Source organism: Oncorhynchus mykiss, chromosome 12 (genome assembly GCF_013265735.2).
Source record: "Oncorhynchus mykiss isolate Arlee chromosome 12, USDA_OmykA_1.1, whole genome shotgun sequence".
NCBI classification, from domain to species: Eukaryota; Metazoa; Chordata; class Actinopteri; order Salmoniformes; family Salmonidae; genus Oncorhynchus; species Oncorhynchus mykiss.
This window is the reverse complement of record NC_048576.1, coordinates 4,149,287-4,163,556: the sequence shown is the minus strand read 5'-3', so window position 1 is coordinate 4,163,556 and position 14,270 is coordinate 4,149,287. Positions and strand designations below refer to the sequence as shown.

General features: G+C 42.6%; 1 protein-coding gene across 1 annotated transcript in view; it reads right to left on the bottom strand.

Moving 5' to 3' along the window:
* The window catches only part of LOC110536763 (glutamate receptor ionotropic, NMDA 3A-like), an 89,921-nt gene that overhangs the window by 62,684 nt on the left and 12,967 nt on the right, over window positions 1-14,270 (bottom strand). Inside the window, exon 2 of the mRNA XM_036936735.1 lies at window positions 3,026-3,666. Coding sequence (XP_036792630.1) covers window positions 3,026-3,666 — 641 coding nt within the window. The remainder of the gene's footprint in view (window positions 1-3,025; window positions 3,667-14,270) is intronic.

The following is a 14,270-nucleotide window of genomic DNA, read 5'->3' as shown; positions in this document are numbered from 1 at the left end:
TACCATCATACTACTCCATAATACTCCATACTACTTCATAACATCATACTACTCCATGATACTCCATACCATCATACTACTCCATACCATCATACTACTCCATACTACTCCATACCATCATACTACTCCATAACACTCCATTCCATCATACTACTCCATACTACTCCATACTACTCCATACCATCATACTACTCCATACCATCATACTACTCCATAATACTCCATACTACTTCATAACATCATACTACTCCATAGTACTCCATACCATCATACTACTCCATAGTACTCCATACTACTCCATACCATCATACTACTCCATACCATCATACTACTCCATACTACTCCATACTACTCCATACCATCATACTACTCCATACCATCATACTACACCATACCATCATACTACTCCATACTACTCCATACTACTCCATACCATCATACTACTCCATACCATCATACTACTCCATACTACTCCATACTACTCCATACCATCATACTACTCCATACTACTCCATACCATCATATTACTCCATACTACTCCATACTACTCCATACCATCATACTACTCCATACTACTCCATACCATCATACTACTCCATACCATCATACTACTCCATAGTACTCCATACTACTCCATACCATCATACTACTCCATACCATCATACTACTCCATAATACTCCATACTACTTCATAACATCATACTACTCCATAGTACTCCATACCATCATACTACTCCATACTACTCCATACCATCATAGTACTCCATACCATTGTAGAACTGCATATCATCATAATACTCCATAATACTCCATACCATCATAATGCTCAATACCACCGTAATACTCTATGCAATCGCAATGCTCCATAAGGCTCCGAACCATCACAATACTCCATACCATCGTAGAACTGCATATCATCATACAACTCCATAATACTCCATAGCATCATAATACTCCATAATACTCCACAATACTCCATACCATCGTAGAACTGCATATCATCATAAAACTCCATAATACTCCATAGCATCATGATACTCCATAATACTCCATAATACTCCATAGCATCATAATACTCCATAATACTCCATAGCATCATAATACTCCATAATACTCCATAATACTCCATAATACTCCATAGCATCATAATACTCCATAATACTCCATAATACTCCGTACCATCATAATACTCAATGCCGTCACAATACTCCATACCACCGTAATACTCTATGCAATCGTAATGCTCCATAATACTCCATACCATCATACTACTCCATACCATCATAGTACTCCATACCATCATAATACTCCATACCATCATAGTACTCCATACCATCATAGTACTACATACCATCATAATACTCCATAATACTCCATACCATCATAGTACTCCATACCATCATAATACTCCATACCATCATAGTACTCCATACCATCATAATACTCCATAGTACTCCATGCCATCATAGTACTCCATGCCATCATAATACCATCATGACTTTATTTATCGTACTTGACTGAGTAATATCTCAGCATCCGTGTATTTATCATTCTTGACTGAGTAATATCTCAGCATCAGTGTATTATCATACTTGAATGAGTAATATCTCAGCATCACCGTATTATCATACTTGACTGAGTAATATCTCAGCATCCGTGTATTATCATACTTGACTGAGTAATATCTCAGCATATGTGTATTATCATACTTGACTGAGTAATATCTCAGCATATGTGTATTATCATACTTGACTGAGTAATATCTCAGTATCAGTGTATTTATCGTACTTGACTGAGTAATATCTCAGCATCAGTGTATTATCATACTTGACTGAGTAATATCTCAGCATCCGTGTATCATCATACTTGACTGAGTAATATCTCAGCAACAGTATATTTATCATACTGCACCAGGCCAGATATGTCCCTGAGATTATCATGTGTTAACAGGTATTGAATCATATTGTACTGAATAATATAGACCTATTGAAATTAATAATATAGACCTATTGAAATGAATCATATAAACCTACTGTACTGAATCATATAGACCTATTGAAATGAATCATATATTGTACTGAATCATATAGACCTATTGTACTGAATCATATAGACCTATTTAACTGAATCATATAGATGTATTTAACTGAATTATATAGACCTATTGTACTGAATCACATAGACCTATTGTACTGAATCATATAGACTTATTGTACTAAATCATATAGACCTATTGTGCTAAATCATATAGACCTATTTAACTGAATTATATAGACCTATTGTACTGAATCACATAGACCTATTGTACTGAATCATATAGATGTATTTAACTGAATTATATAGACCTATTGTACTGAATCACATAGACCTATTGTACTGAATCATATAGACTTATTGTACTAAATCATATAGACCTATTGTGCTAAATCATATAGACCTATTTAACTGAATTATATAGACCTATTGTACTGAATCACATAGACCTATTGTACTGAATCATATAGACGTATTGTACTAAATCATATAGACCAATCAATCAATCAAATTTATTTTATATAGCCCTTCGTACATCAGCTGATATCTCAAAGTGCTGTACAGAAACCCAGCCTAAAACCCCAAACAGCAAGCAATGCAGGTGAAGAAGGTCAATAGGTCAATGGACCTATTGTGCTGAATCATATAGACCTATTTAACTGAATTATATAGACCTATTGCACTGAATCATACAGCCATATTGTATTGAATCATATAGACCTATTATGCAGAATCATATAGACCTATTTAACTGAATTATATAGACCTATTGCACTTAATCATACAGCCATATTGTACTGAATCATATAGACTTGTTATACTGAATCATCTAGACCTATTGTATTGAATCATATAGACCTATTGAACTTAATCATATAGACGTATTGAGCTGAATCATACAGACCTATTCTGAATCATGCACTTGGACTAAATCACCACAAACGTCTTCATTAATGCTTATATGAGAAGTGAATCAGCATCAGTACTGCACCTGGACAGATATTTCCCTGAGGTCATGTTCCTGTTCTGGCTACTCTGTGTATCCATGCAGTTGGTGATGGAGGGGATGAGGGCGAGCTCAGGGGAGCGGTACGCAGCTGACCCCACCACCCGGGCCACCAGCTCCAGCCCATCCTGTACGTAGTGATCCAGGGAGGGAGTCCCCATCCTGCCATGGGCCAGCAGTCCCGCCGGCAGCCCCTCGGTCCTCAGCTCCTCCACGTCCTGTGTGTCCCCCAACACCCAGTGGTACTCTGGCAGCATCAGGCCCAGCTTGGTCACCACGTTAAAGATCCTCTTGATGTCCCGGATGTCGCAGCCGAATGTTACGACTGTAGACGTTGACTCCTTGATGGACTCCAGGTATCCCCGTAGAGAGGTCTGGAAGTCAGCCTTGGAGACAGAGCTGTTAGGGTGAGAGTTGGGCGAGGTGCTGGAGTTGGTGATGTTGACCACAGAACCCAGGTGGAACTTGGTGTTGTTACGGAGACGAACCAGGAAGCTGGAGACATTCCATTCCTGACAGAGCAGGAGGCTGACGTCATACCAGCTGTTGATCACCAGCAGGGAGTAGAGCAACTCCACCTGGGGCAGGGCCGGGTTCTGCATCGGCATCTGGAAATGGAGAGGGTTCTGAAGGGAGGGAGGGAGGGAGGGAGGGAGGGAGGGAGGGAGAGAGAGAGAGAGAGATCGAGAGAGAGAGAGAGAGAGAGAGAGAGAGAGAGAGAGAGAGAGAGGGGGAGAGAGAGACGGAGAGAGAGAGAGAGAGAGAGAGAGGGAGAGAGAGAGAGAGAGGGAGAGAGGGAGAGAGAGAGAGAGAGGGAGGGAGAGAGAGAGAGAGAGGGAGGGAGAGAGAGAGAGAGAGACTTGTTAGTGATATGCAAAATAACCATGTTTAATTTATAGACTAACTATAACTGGCTGACTAGAACCAATGTGTCTGTCATCGTATTAGGTTATCACTAATCTCAGCACCCACTGGGTACAGGCATCAGATCAACATCCAGTTTTGATTTCAATTTGGATGAGTTGTCAACCTACATGAATTCAACATGAAATCAACCAAACATTTCACCATTGGCTTTAGGATAAAAGTTGGGTGAAAAGAATAACTGAATTCCCTCCCTGACGTTGATGACTTCAGTTTACCACGTTGATTCAACGTCATCACACTGAATTCTTGCTGGTGAAATAACATTGATTCAACCAGTTTTTGCCCAGTGCGAAGAGACTAGGCCATCACTGAAGCTGTGGCACCAGGGCTTGGACTCAAACTATTTATACAGTATAAGTCAGAAGTTTACATACACCTTAGCCAAATACATTTCAACTCAGTTTTTCACAATTCCTAACAATTAATCCTAATAAATAGTCCCTGTCTTAGGTCAGTTAGGTATCACCACTTTATTTTAAGAATGTGAAATGTCAGAATAATAGCAGACAGAATTATTTATTTCAGCTTTTATTTCTTTCATCACATTCCCAGTGGGTCAGAAGTTTACATACATTCAATTAGTAATTGGTAGCTTAACTTGGGTCAAACGTTTTGGGTAGCCTTCCACAAGCTTCCTACAATAAGTTGGGTGAATTTTGGCCCATTCCCCCTGACAGAGCAGGTGTAACGGAGTCAGGTTTGTCGGCCTCCTTGCTCGCACATTCTTTTTCAGTTCTGATGTTCTGCCCACAAATGTTCTATAGGATTGAGGTCAGGGCTTTCTGATGGCCACTCCAATACCTTGACTTTGTTGTCCTTAAGCCATTTTGCCAGAACTTTGGAAGTATGCTTGGGGTCATTGTCCATTTGGAAGACCATTTGCGACCAAGCTTGAACTTCCTGACTGATGTTTTGAGATGTTGCTTCAATAAAGTTCCACATAATTTTCCTACCTCATGATGCCATCTATTTTGTGAAGAGCACCAGTCCCTACTGCAGCAAAGAACCCCCAGAACATGATGCTGCCACCCCCGTTCTTCATGGCTGGGATGGTGTTCTTCGGCTTGCAAGACTCTCCTTTTTCCTCCAAACATAACAATGGTCATTATAGCCAAACAGTTATACACTGCTCAAAACAATAAAGGGAACACTAAAATAACACATCCTAGATCTGAATGAATGAAATATTCTTATTAAATACCTTTTTCTTTACATAGTTGAATGTGCTGGCAACAAAATCACACAAAAATGATCAATGGAAATCAAATTTATCAACCCATGGAGGTCTGGACTTGGAGTCGCACTCAAAATTAAAGTGGAAAAACACACTACAACTTTGTAATGTAATGTCCTTAAAACAAGCCAAAATGAGGCTCAGTAGTGTGTGTGGCCTCCACGTGCCTGTATGACCTCCCTACAACGCCTGCGCATGCTCCTGATGAGGTGGCGGATGGTCTCCTGAGGGATCTCCTCCCAGACCTGGACTAAAGCATCCGCCAACTCCTGGACAGTCTGTGGTGCAACGTGGCGTTGGTGGATGGAGCGAGACATGATGTCCCAGATGTGCTCAATTGGATTCAGGTCTGGGGAATGGGCGGGCCAGTCAATAGCATCAATGCCTTCCTCTTACAGGAACTGCTGACACACTCCAGCCACATGAGGTCTAGCATTGTCTTGGATTAGGAGGAACCCAGGGCCAACCGCACCAGCATATGGTCTCACAAGGGGTCTGAGGATCTCATCTCGGTACCTAATGGCAGTCAGGCTACCTCTGGCGAGCACATGGAGGGCTGTGCGGCCCCCCAAAGAAATGCCACCCCACACCATGACTGACCCACCGCCAAACCGGTCATGCTGGAAGATGTTGCAGGCAGCAGAACGTTCTCCACGGCGTCTCCAGACTCTGTCACGTCTGTCACATGTGCTCAGTGTGAACAGCTTTCATCTGTGAAGAGCACAGGGCGCCAGTGGCGAATTTGCCAATCTTGGTGTTCTCTGGCAAATGCCAAACGTCCTGCACGGTGTTGGGCTGTAAGCACAACCCCCACTTGTGGAGGTCGTGCCCTCATACCACCCTCATGGAGTCTGTTTCTGACCGTTTGAGCAGACACATGCACATTTGTGGCCTGCTGGAGGTCATTTTGCAGGGCTCTGGCAGTGCTCCTCCTGCTCCTCCTTGCACAAAGGCGGAGGTAGCGGTCCTGCTGCTGGGTTGTTGCCCTCCTACGGCCTCCCCCACGTCTCCTGATGTACTGGCCTGTCTCCTGGTAGCGCCTCCATGCTCTGGACACTACGCTGACAGACACAGCAAACCTTCTTGCCACAGCTCGCATTGATGTTCCATCCTGGATGAGCTGCACTACCTGAGCCACTTGTGTGGGTTGTAGACTCCCTCTCATGCTACCACTAGAGTGAAAGCACCGCCAGCATTCAAAAGTGACCAAAACATCAGCCAGGAAGCATAGGAACTGAGAAGTGGTCTGTGGTCACCACCTGCAGAACCACTCCTTTATTGGGGGTGTCTTGCTAATTGCCTATAATTTCCACCTGTTGTCTATTCCATTTGCACAACAACATGTGAAATGTATTGTCAATCAGTGTTGCTTTGTGGAGGTCTACAATAATCTTTGGAGGTCTTGGCTCATTTCTTCTGATTTTCCCATGATGTCAAGCAAAGAGGCACTGAGTTTGAAGGTAGGCCTTGAAATACATCCACAGGTACACCTCCAATTGACTCAAATGATGTCAATTAGCCTATCAGAAGCTTCTAAAGCCATGACCTAATTTCCTGGAATTTTCCAAGCTGTTTAATGGCACAGTCAACTTAGTGTTTGTAAACTTCTGACCCACTGGAATTGTGATACAGTGAATTATAAGTGAAATAACCTGTCTGTAAACAATTGTTTGAAAAATTACTTGTGTCATATACGTATATACAAAGTAGATGTCCTAACCAACTTGCCAAATCTATAGTTTGTTAACAATACATTTATGGAGTGGTTGAAAAATGAGTTTTAGTGACTCCAACCTAAGTGTATGTAAACTTCCGACTTGAACTGTACAGTATACAGAACCAGTCAAAGTTTGGCTTTGACTCATTCTAGGATTTTTCTTTATTTGTACTATTTTCCAATAATTTGTTTGACACTTTATTGGTTACTATAGGATTCCATATGTGCTATTTCATAGTTTTGATTTCTTCACTCTTAATCTACATTGTAGACAAGAGTAAAAATAAAGAAAAACTCTAGAATGAGTAGGGGTGTCCAAACTTTTGACTGGTACTGTATATATATATATTCACTCAACCAGCTTCATGAGGTAGTCACCTGGAATGCAATTTCATTAACAGGCTTGTTAACAGATCATGTCATTTCCTGACCTTAGTTCCTTTGTTATGTTTCTTGTTTAGGTTGGTCAGGGCGTGAGTTGGGGTGGGCATTCTATGTGTTGTTCTAGTTTTGGTTTTCTATGTGTTTGGCCTGGTATGGTTCTCAATAAGAGGCAGCTGTCAATCGTTGTCTCTGATTGAGAACCATTTTAGGGACCCTGCTTTTCCCACTTGATTTGTCGGTAGTTGTTTTCTGTTTTGTGTTGTTGCACCTTACAGGACTGTTTCGTTCACTCTCTGTGATGTTTTGATTATTCAGTGTTCAGTTGATTTATTAAATATTAACATGGACACATACCACGCTGCATTTTGGTCCGATCTTGACTACTCTTCCTCTGATGACGAGGAGAACCATTTCAGATCATTTGTGGAATTGATCTAATGTGTTTTAATGTTTGAGCCAATTAGTTGTGACAAGGAAGGGGTGGTAAACAGAAGATAGCCCTATTTGGTAAAAATACCAAGTCCATATTATGGCAAGAACAACTCAAATAAGCAAAGAGAAATGACAGTCCATAATTACTTTAAGACGTGAAGGTCAGTCAATTCAGAAAATGTCAATAACATTTAAAGTTTCTTCACGTGCAGTCGAAAAAACCATCAAGCGCTATGATGAAACTGGCTCTCATGAGGACCACCACAGGAAAGAAGGACCCAGAGATACCTCTGCTGCAGAGGATAAGTTCATTAGAGTTACCAGCCTCAGAAATTGCAGCCCAAATAAATGCTTCACAGAGTTCAAGTAACAGACACATCTCAACATCAACTGTTCAGATGAGACTGCGTGAATAAGGCTTTCATGGTCGAATTGCTGCAAAGAAACCACTACTAAAGGACACCAATAAGAAGAAGACACTTTCTTGGGCCAAGAAACACAAGAAATCAACATTAGACCAGTGGAAATCTGTCCTGTGGTCTGATGAGTACACATTTGATTTGTTCCAACCACCGTGTCTTAGTGAGACACAGAGGAGGAGAACGGATGATCTCTGCATGTGTGGTTCCCGCCATGAAGCATGGAGGAGGAGGTATGATGATGTGGGGGTGTTTTGCTGGTGACACTTTTGGTGATTATTTAGAATTCAAGGCACACTTAACCAGCATGGCTACTACAGCATTCTGCAGCAATACGCAATCCCATCTGGTTTGCGTGTAGTGGGACTATAATTTGTTTTTCAACAGGACAATGACCCAACACACCTTCAGGCTGTGTAAGGACTATTTGACAAAGAAGGAGAGTGATGGAGTGCTGCATGAGATGACCTGGCCTCCACAATCACAAGACCTAAACCAAATTGAGATGGTTTTTGGATGAGTTGGACGGCATAGTGAAAGAAAAGCAGCCAAACTGTGTTCAGCATATGTGGGAACTCCTTCAAGACTGTTGGAAAAGCATTCCAGGTGAAGCTGGTTGAGAGAATGCCAAGACTGTACAAAGCTGTCATCAAGGCAAAGGGTGGCTATTTTGAAGAATCTAAAATGATAACATATATTTTAATTGTTTGGTTACTACATGATTCCATATGTGTTATTTCATAGTTTTGATGTTTTCACTATTATTCTACAATGTAGAAAATAGTAAGAATAAAGAAAACCCTGTTAACTGGAACTATATATATATATATATATATATATATATATATATATATACAGTATATACACACACTACTGTTCAAAAGTTTGGGGTCACTTAGAAATGCCCTTGTTTTTAAAAGAAAAGCAAAATTTTTGTCCATTAAAATAACATAACAGTAATCAGAAATTCAGTGTAGGCATTGTTAATGTTGTAAATGACTATTGTAGCTGGAAATGGCAGATTTTTAATGGAATATCTACATAGGCGTACAGAGGCCCATTATCAGCAACTATCACTCCTATGTTCCAATGGCACGTTGTGTTAGCTAATCCAAGTATATAATTTTAAAAGGCTAATTGATCATTAGAAAACCCTTTCGCAATTATGTTAGCACAGCTGAAAACTGTGTACGGATTAAATAAGCAATAAAACTGGCCTTCTTTAGACTAGTTGAGTATCTGGAGCATCAGCATTTTTGGGTTCGATTTACAGACTCAAAATGTCTAGAAACAAATAACTTTCTTCTGAAACTCGTCAGTCTATTCTTGTTCTGCGAAATTAAGGCTATTCCATGTGAGAAATTGCCAAGAAACTGAAGATCTCTTACAACGCTGTGTACTACTCCCTTCACAGAACAGCGCAAACTGGCCCTAACCAGAATAGAACTAGGAGTGGGAGGACAAGTACATTAGAGTGTCTAGTTTGAGAAACAGATACCTCACAAGTCCTCAACTGGCAGCTTCATTAAATAGTACCCACAAAACACCAGTCTCAACATCAACAGTGAAGAGGCGACTCTGGGATGCTGGACTTCTAGGCAGTGTTGCTTAGAAAAAGCAATATCTTAGACTGGCCAAAAAATAGAAAAGATTAAGATGGGCAAAAGAACACAAACACTGGACAGAGGAACTCTGCCTAGAAGGCCAGCATCCCGGAGTTGCCTCTTCACTGTTGACATTGAGACTGGTGTTTTGCGTTTCCTATTTAATTTGACCTAACTCCACTCAAAGCTATCTTCAGCTCCAACGCACCAGCCCTGTTATCCTCACACAAAGCCCCAAAACTGTGTTGTGACTTTGAAACCCAAGCATAAAAAGAAGACGAGATTGATTCATTTGTAAAGGCACGGGTACAGTGTCTGATACAATCAACAAACGACTGTTTTATATCTTGTCATGAACATATTTCCTGAATATTTCTTTATGCAATTCAACCTTTACAATTGTTCATGCTTTTCGTGCTTTTGTTTTGGAACACGGCAAACAAGTTGACCCTTGACCTGATTAGTTATATTATTATTATTATCTTTTTGGTTTCTACAAAATAAGCCTTAACTGGACTTTATGAATTACTAAAACTATGTAAATATATAAATATATAAAACTATAACTCTGTTACTAATCGAATCAACAAATAAAGTTGATTAAATGGATTATATACTGTAACGTTTTTATTGTAAAGGATATGAAAACAGGCCAAAGTGTTTTTTTCTAGGACATTGTAGAATTATACCAAACATGTCCTTGACATCTTTCTAAACAAATGACTGTTGTTTTGTTTTAGATTTATATATTTCCACTAATATTTCTTCAAGCAATTAATCCTTTGCAATAGCGCATGCATTATTTATCAAGCTTCGGTGCTCATGTTTGTGCACCTTGTGAGTTGATATGCATCGGCAGACGTTATCTAGCTGGTACCTACAGGCAGAAAGGCCAGGCGGTTCTGGTATTAAGGTCCAACCCCTGGTTGGTCAATGGAAGGTGACTAGAATAGAACACTCATCAATAACTAAACCCTGATGTTATTTCAGGTGCAGTGAAATGCTTGTGTTCCTAGCTCCACTAGTGGAGTAATATCTAACAATTCACAACAATACACACAAATCTAAAGGTAAAATAATGGAATTAAGAAATATAAAAACATTTGGACAAGCAACATTGGAGTGACATAGACTAAAATACAGTAGAGTAGAATACAGTATCTACATATGAGATGAGTAAAACAGTATGTAAACATTATTAAAGTGACCAGTGATTCCATGTCTATGTATATAGGGCAGCAGCCTCTAAGGTGCAGGGTTGACTAGCTAGGTGTTAGCCGGCTAGTAATGGCTATTTAACAGGCTGATGGCCTTGAGATAGAAGCTGTTTTTCAGTCTCTCGGTCCCAGCATTAATGCAGCTATACTGACCTCGCCTTCTGGACGATACCGGGGTGAACAGGCCATGGCTCGGGTGGTTGATGTGCTTGATGATCTTTTTGGCCTTCCTGTGACATAAGGTGCAGTAGGTGTCCTGGAGGGCAGGCAGTGTGCCCCCGGTGACGCGTTGGGCAGACCGCACCACCTTCTGCAGAGCCCTGCCATTGTGGTTGGTGAAGTTGCCGAAGTTGCCGTACCAGGCGGTGATACAGCTAGACAGGATGCTCTCAATCTGTAAAAGTTTCTGAGGGTCTTAGGGGCAAAGCCACATGTCTTCAGCCACCTGAGGTTGAAGAGGCACTGTTGCGCCTTCTTCACCACGTTGTCTCTGTGGGTGGACCATTTCTGATCGTCAGTGATGTGGGCACTGAGGAACTTAAAGCTTTCCACTTTCTCCACTGCGGTCCTGTCGATGTGGTTAGGGGGCGTACTCCCTCTGCTGTTTCCTGAAGTCCATGATCAGCTCCTTTGTTGATGTTGAGCATGAGGCTATTTTCCTGGCACCACTCCATTAGGGCCCTCACCTCCTCCCCGTAGGCCGTCTCGTCGTTGTTGGTAATCAGGCCTACTACTGTTGTGACGCATGCAAACCTGATGATTGAGTTGGAGGCATGCGTGGCCATGCAGTCATTGGTGAACAGGGAGTACTGGAGGGGGCTAAGCACGCACCCTTGTGGGGCCCAAGTGTTGAGGATCAGCGAAGTGGAGCTGTTGTTTCCTACCTTCACCACATGGGGGCGGCCTGTTAGGAAGTCCAGGACCCAGTTGCACAGGTCCGGGTTCAGACCCAGGGCCCCGGGCTTAATGATGAGCTTGGAGGGTACAGTACTATGGTGTTGAAGGCTGAGCTATAGTCAATTAAATTTTTTTTTTTACATAGGTATTCCTCTTATCCAGATGGATTGCATCGTCTGTGGACCAATTGGGGCAGTAAGCAAATAGGAGTGGGTCTGTTGTCACAATCACACCATGAGTAGTTCATCATGAAACATACACCACACAACATACACTTCTCCCGGGAGAGATATTTATTTCTGTCGGCACAAAGAACTGAATATCCAGCTGGCTATATGGACAGGGTTAATATATTCAGAGAGAGCCATGATTCCGTGAGTATGTTACAGTCCCTGATGTCTCTCTGGAAGGAGACCCTCACCCTGAGCTTGTCTACTTTATTGTCCAGGGACTGAACATTAGCGAGTAATATACTCGGAAGTGGTGGATGGTGTGCATGCCTCCTGAGTCGGACTAGAAGTCCACTCCGAATACCTATTCTCCGCCAGCAGCGTCTTGGAGTAGCCTCTGTGATAAGTTCTATTGCCCTGGGGGGTACGAACAAAGGATCCAATTTGGGAAAGTCGTATTCTTGGTCGTAATCCTGGTGAGTTACCGCCACTCTGATATCCCAAAGTTATTTCCAGCTGTGGGTAATAACACACAAAAAAAAATTCTGGGCAACTAATACAATAAATAACAAAATAAAGAAATACTACAAAGTTTCTTAGGAGTTAGATGCAGAGCTGCCATGTCTGTCTGCACCATCTTGACGCAACGTAGTGGACGATACACTGAATTGCCTTGTTAAATAACACACGGAATTGGGTTCCAATCGGGACACAGTCCTTGGAGATGAGCTGGGGGTCTTTCCAGAGAGGCCGAATGAGATGCTTAGTGAGGTCATTTCCCCAGGGGGCCGGGGCTATAGTGAAGACCACTTCCTGTAATTGACAGAAAGAAAACAGGCAAATCTACACACACTAAAGAAGAGCTCTTCATCCCTTCATGAATGTATCTCCAGATGTCAAAACAAAAGACGTCGTGCCACTTCAGCAGCATATTAAAATATGAGTCCCAATTGACCTGATGGTAACGGTGATTCCTTGTAAATGTCTGGGGACTTCAACCCTGAGATCAAACCTGACTCAGATGAACCTGACTCATATAAACCTGACTTTGATCAACCTGACTTGGATAAACCTGACTTAGCTTCTGTGTGTGGGGGGGGGGATCATCTATCTATCTATCTAACTATCTATCCCCAGCGTGTGGCATGGCTCCCAGAATCCGTCAATTTAACTACAGAACCCTTCAGGGTAGTAACTAATTACAGAACCCTTCAGGGTAGTAACTAATTACAGAACCATTCCGGTTAACTAATTGCAGAACCATTACAGTTAACTAATTGCAGAACCATTCCGGTTAACTAATTACAGAACCCGTCAGGGTAACTAATTACAGGATTTATTTTTATTTATCAGCCCAATCAGCAGGAGGAAGCGCTGCTATTGAACAACATAAAAAACACTTGTTGCCCTCAGGGCTCTACTCTCATCCCCTTCAAACACAACTTTCAAGTCCCAAATGGCACCCTATTCCATATATAGTGCACTACTTTAGACCAGGGCCCATAGGATTCTACTCAAAAGTAGGGTATAGGGTGCCATTTGGGTCGCAACCACACACCACTGTTGTAACTGTTATTGGATGTGTATTGACACACAGTAAATAGTTATTAATGGCTAATGAGCAGGAAGTGTTTTCTTGTGTTGCTATAACGGAGCAGGTGGCCTGGGTCTCAGCCTGAGTCTCAGCCTGGGTCTCAGCCTGGGTCTCTGCCTGGGTCTCTGCCTGGGTCTCAGCCTGGGTCTCAGCCTGGGTCTCAGCCTGGGTCTCAGCCTGGGTCTCTGCCTGGGTCTCTGCCTGGGTCTCTGCCTGGGTCTCAGCCTGGGTCTCTGTCTGGGTCTCTGCCTGGGTCTCGGCCTGGGTCTCGGCCTGGGTCTCGGCCTGGGTCTCGGCCTGGGTCTCTGCCTGGGTCTCTGCCTGGGTCTCAGCCTGGGTCTCTGCCTGGGTCTCTGCCTGGGTCTCTGCCTGGGTCTCAGCCTGGGTCTCTGTCTGGGTCTCTGCCTGGGTCTCAGCCTGGGTCTCAGTCTGGGTCTCTGCCTGGGTCTCTGCCTGGGTCTCTGCCTGGGTCTCTGCCTGAGTCTCAGCCTGAGTCTCTGTCTGGGTCTCTGCCTGGGTCTCAGCCTGGGTCTCTGCCTGGGTCTCAGCCTGGGTCTCAGCCTGGGTCTCTGCCTGGGTCTCAGCCTGGGTCTCAGCCTGGGTCTCTGCCTGGGTCTCAGCCTGGGTCTCTGCCT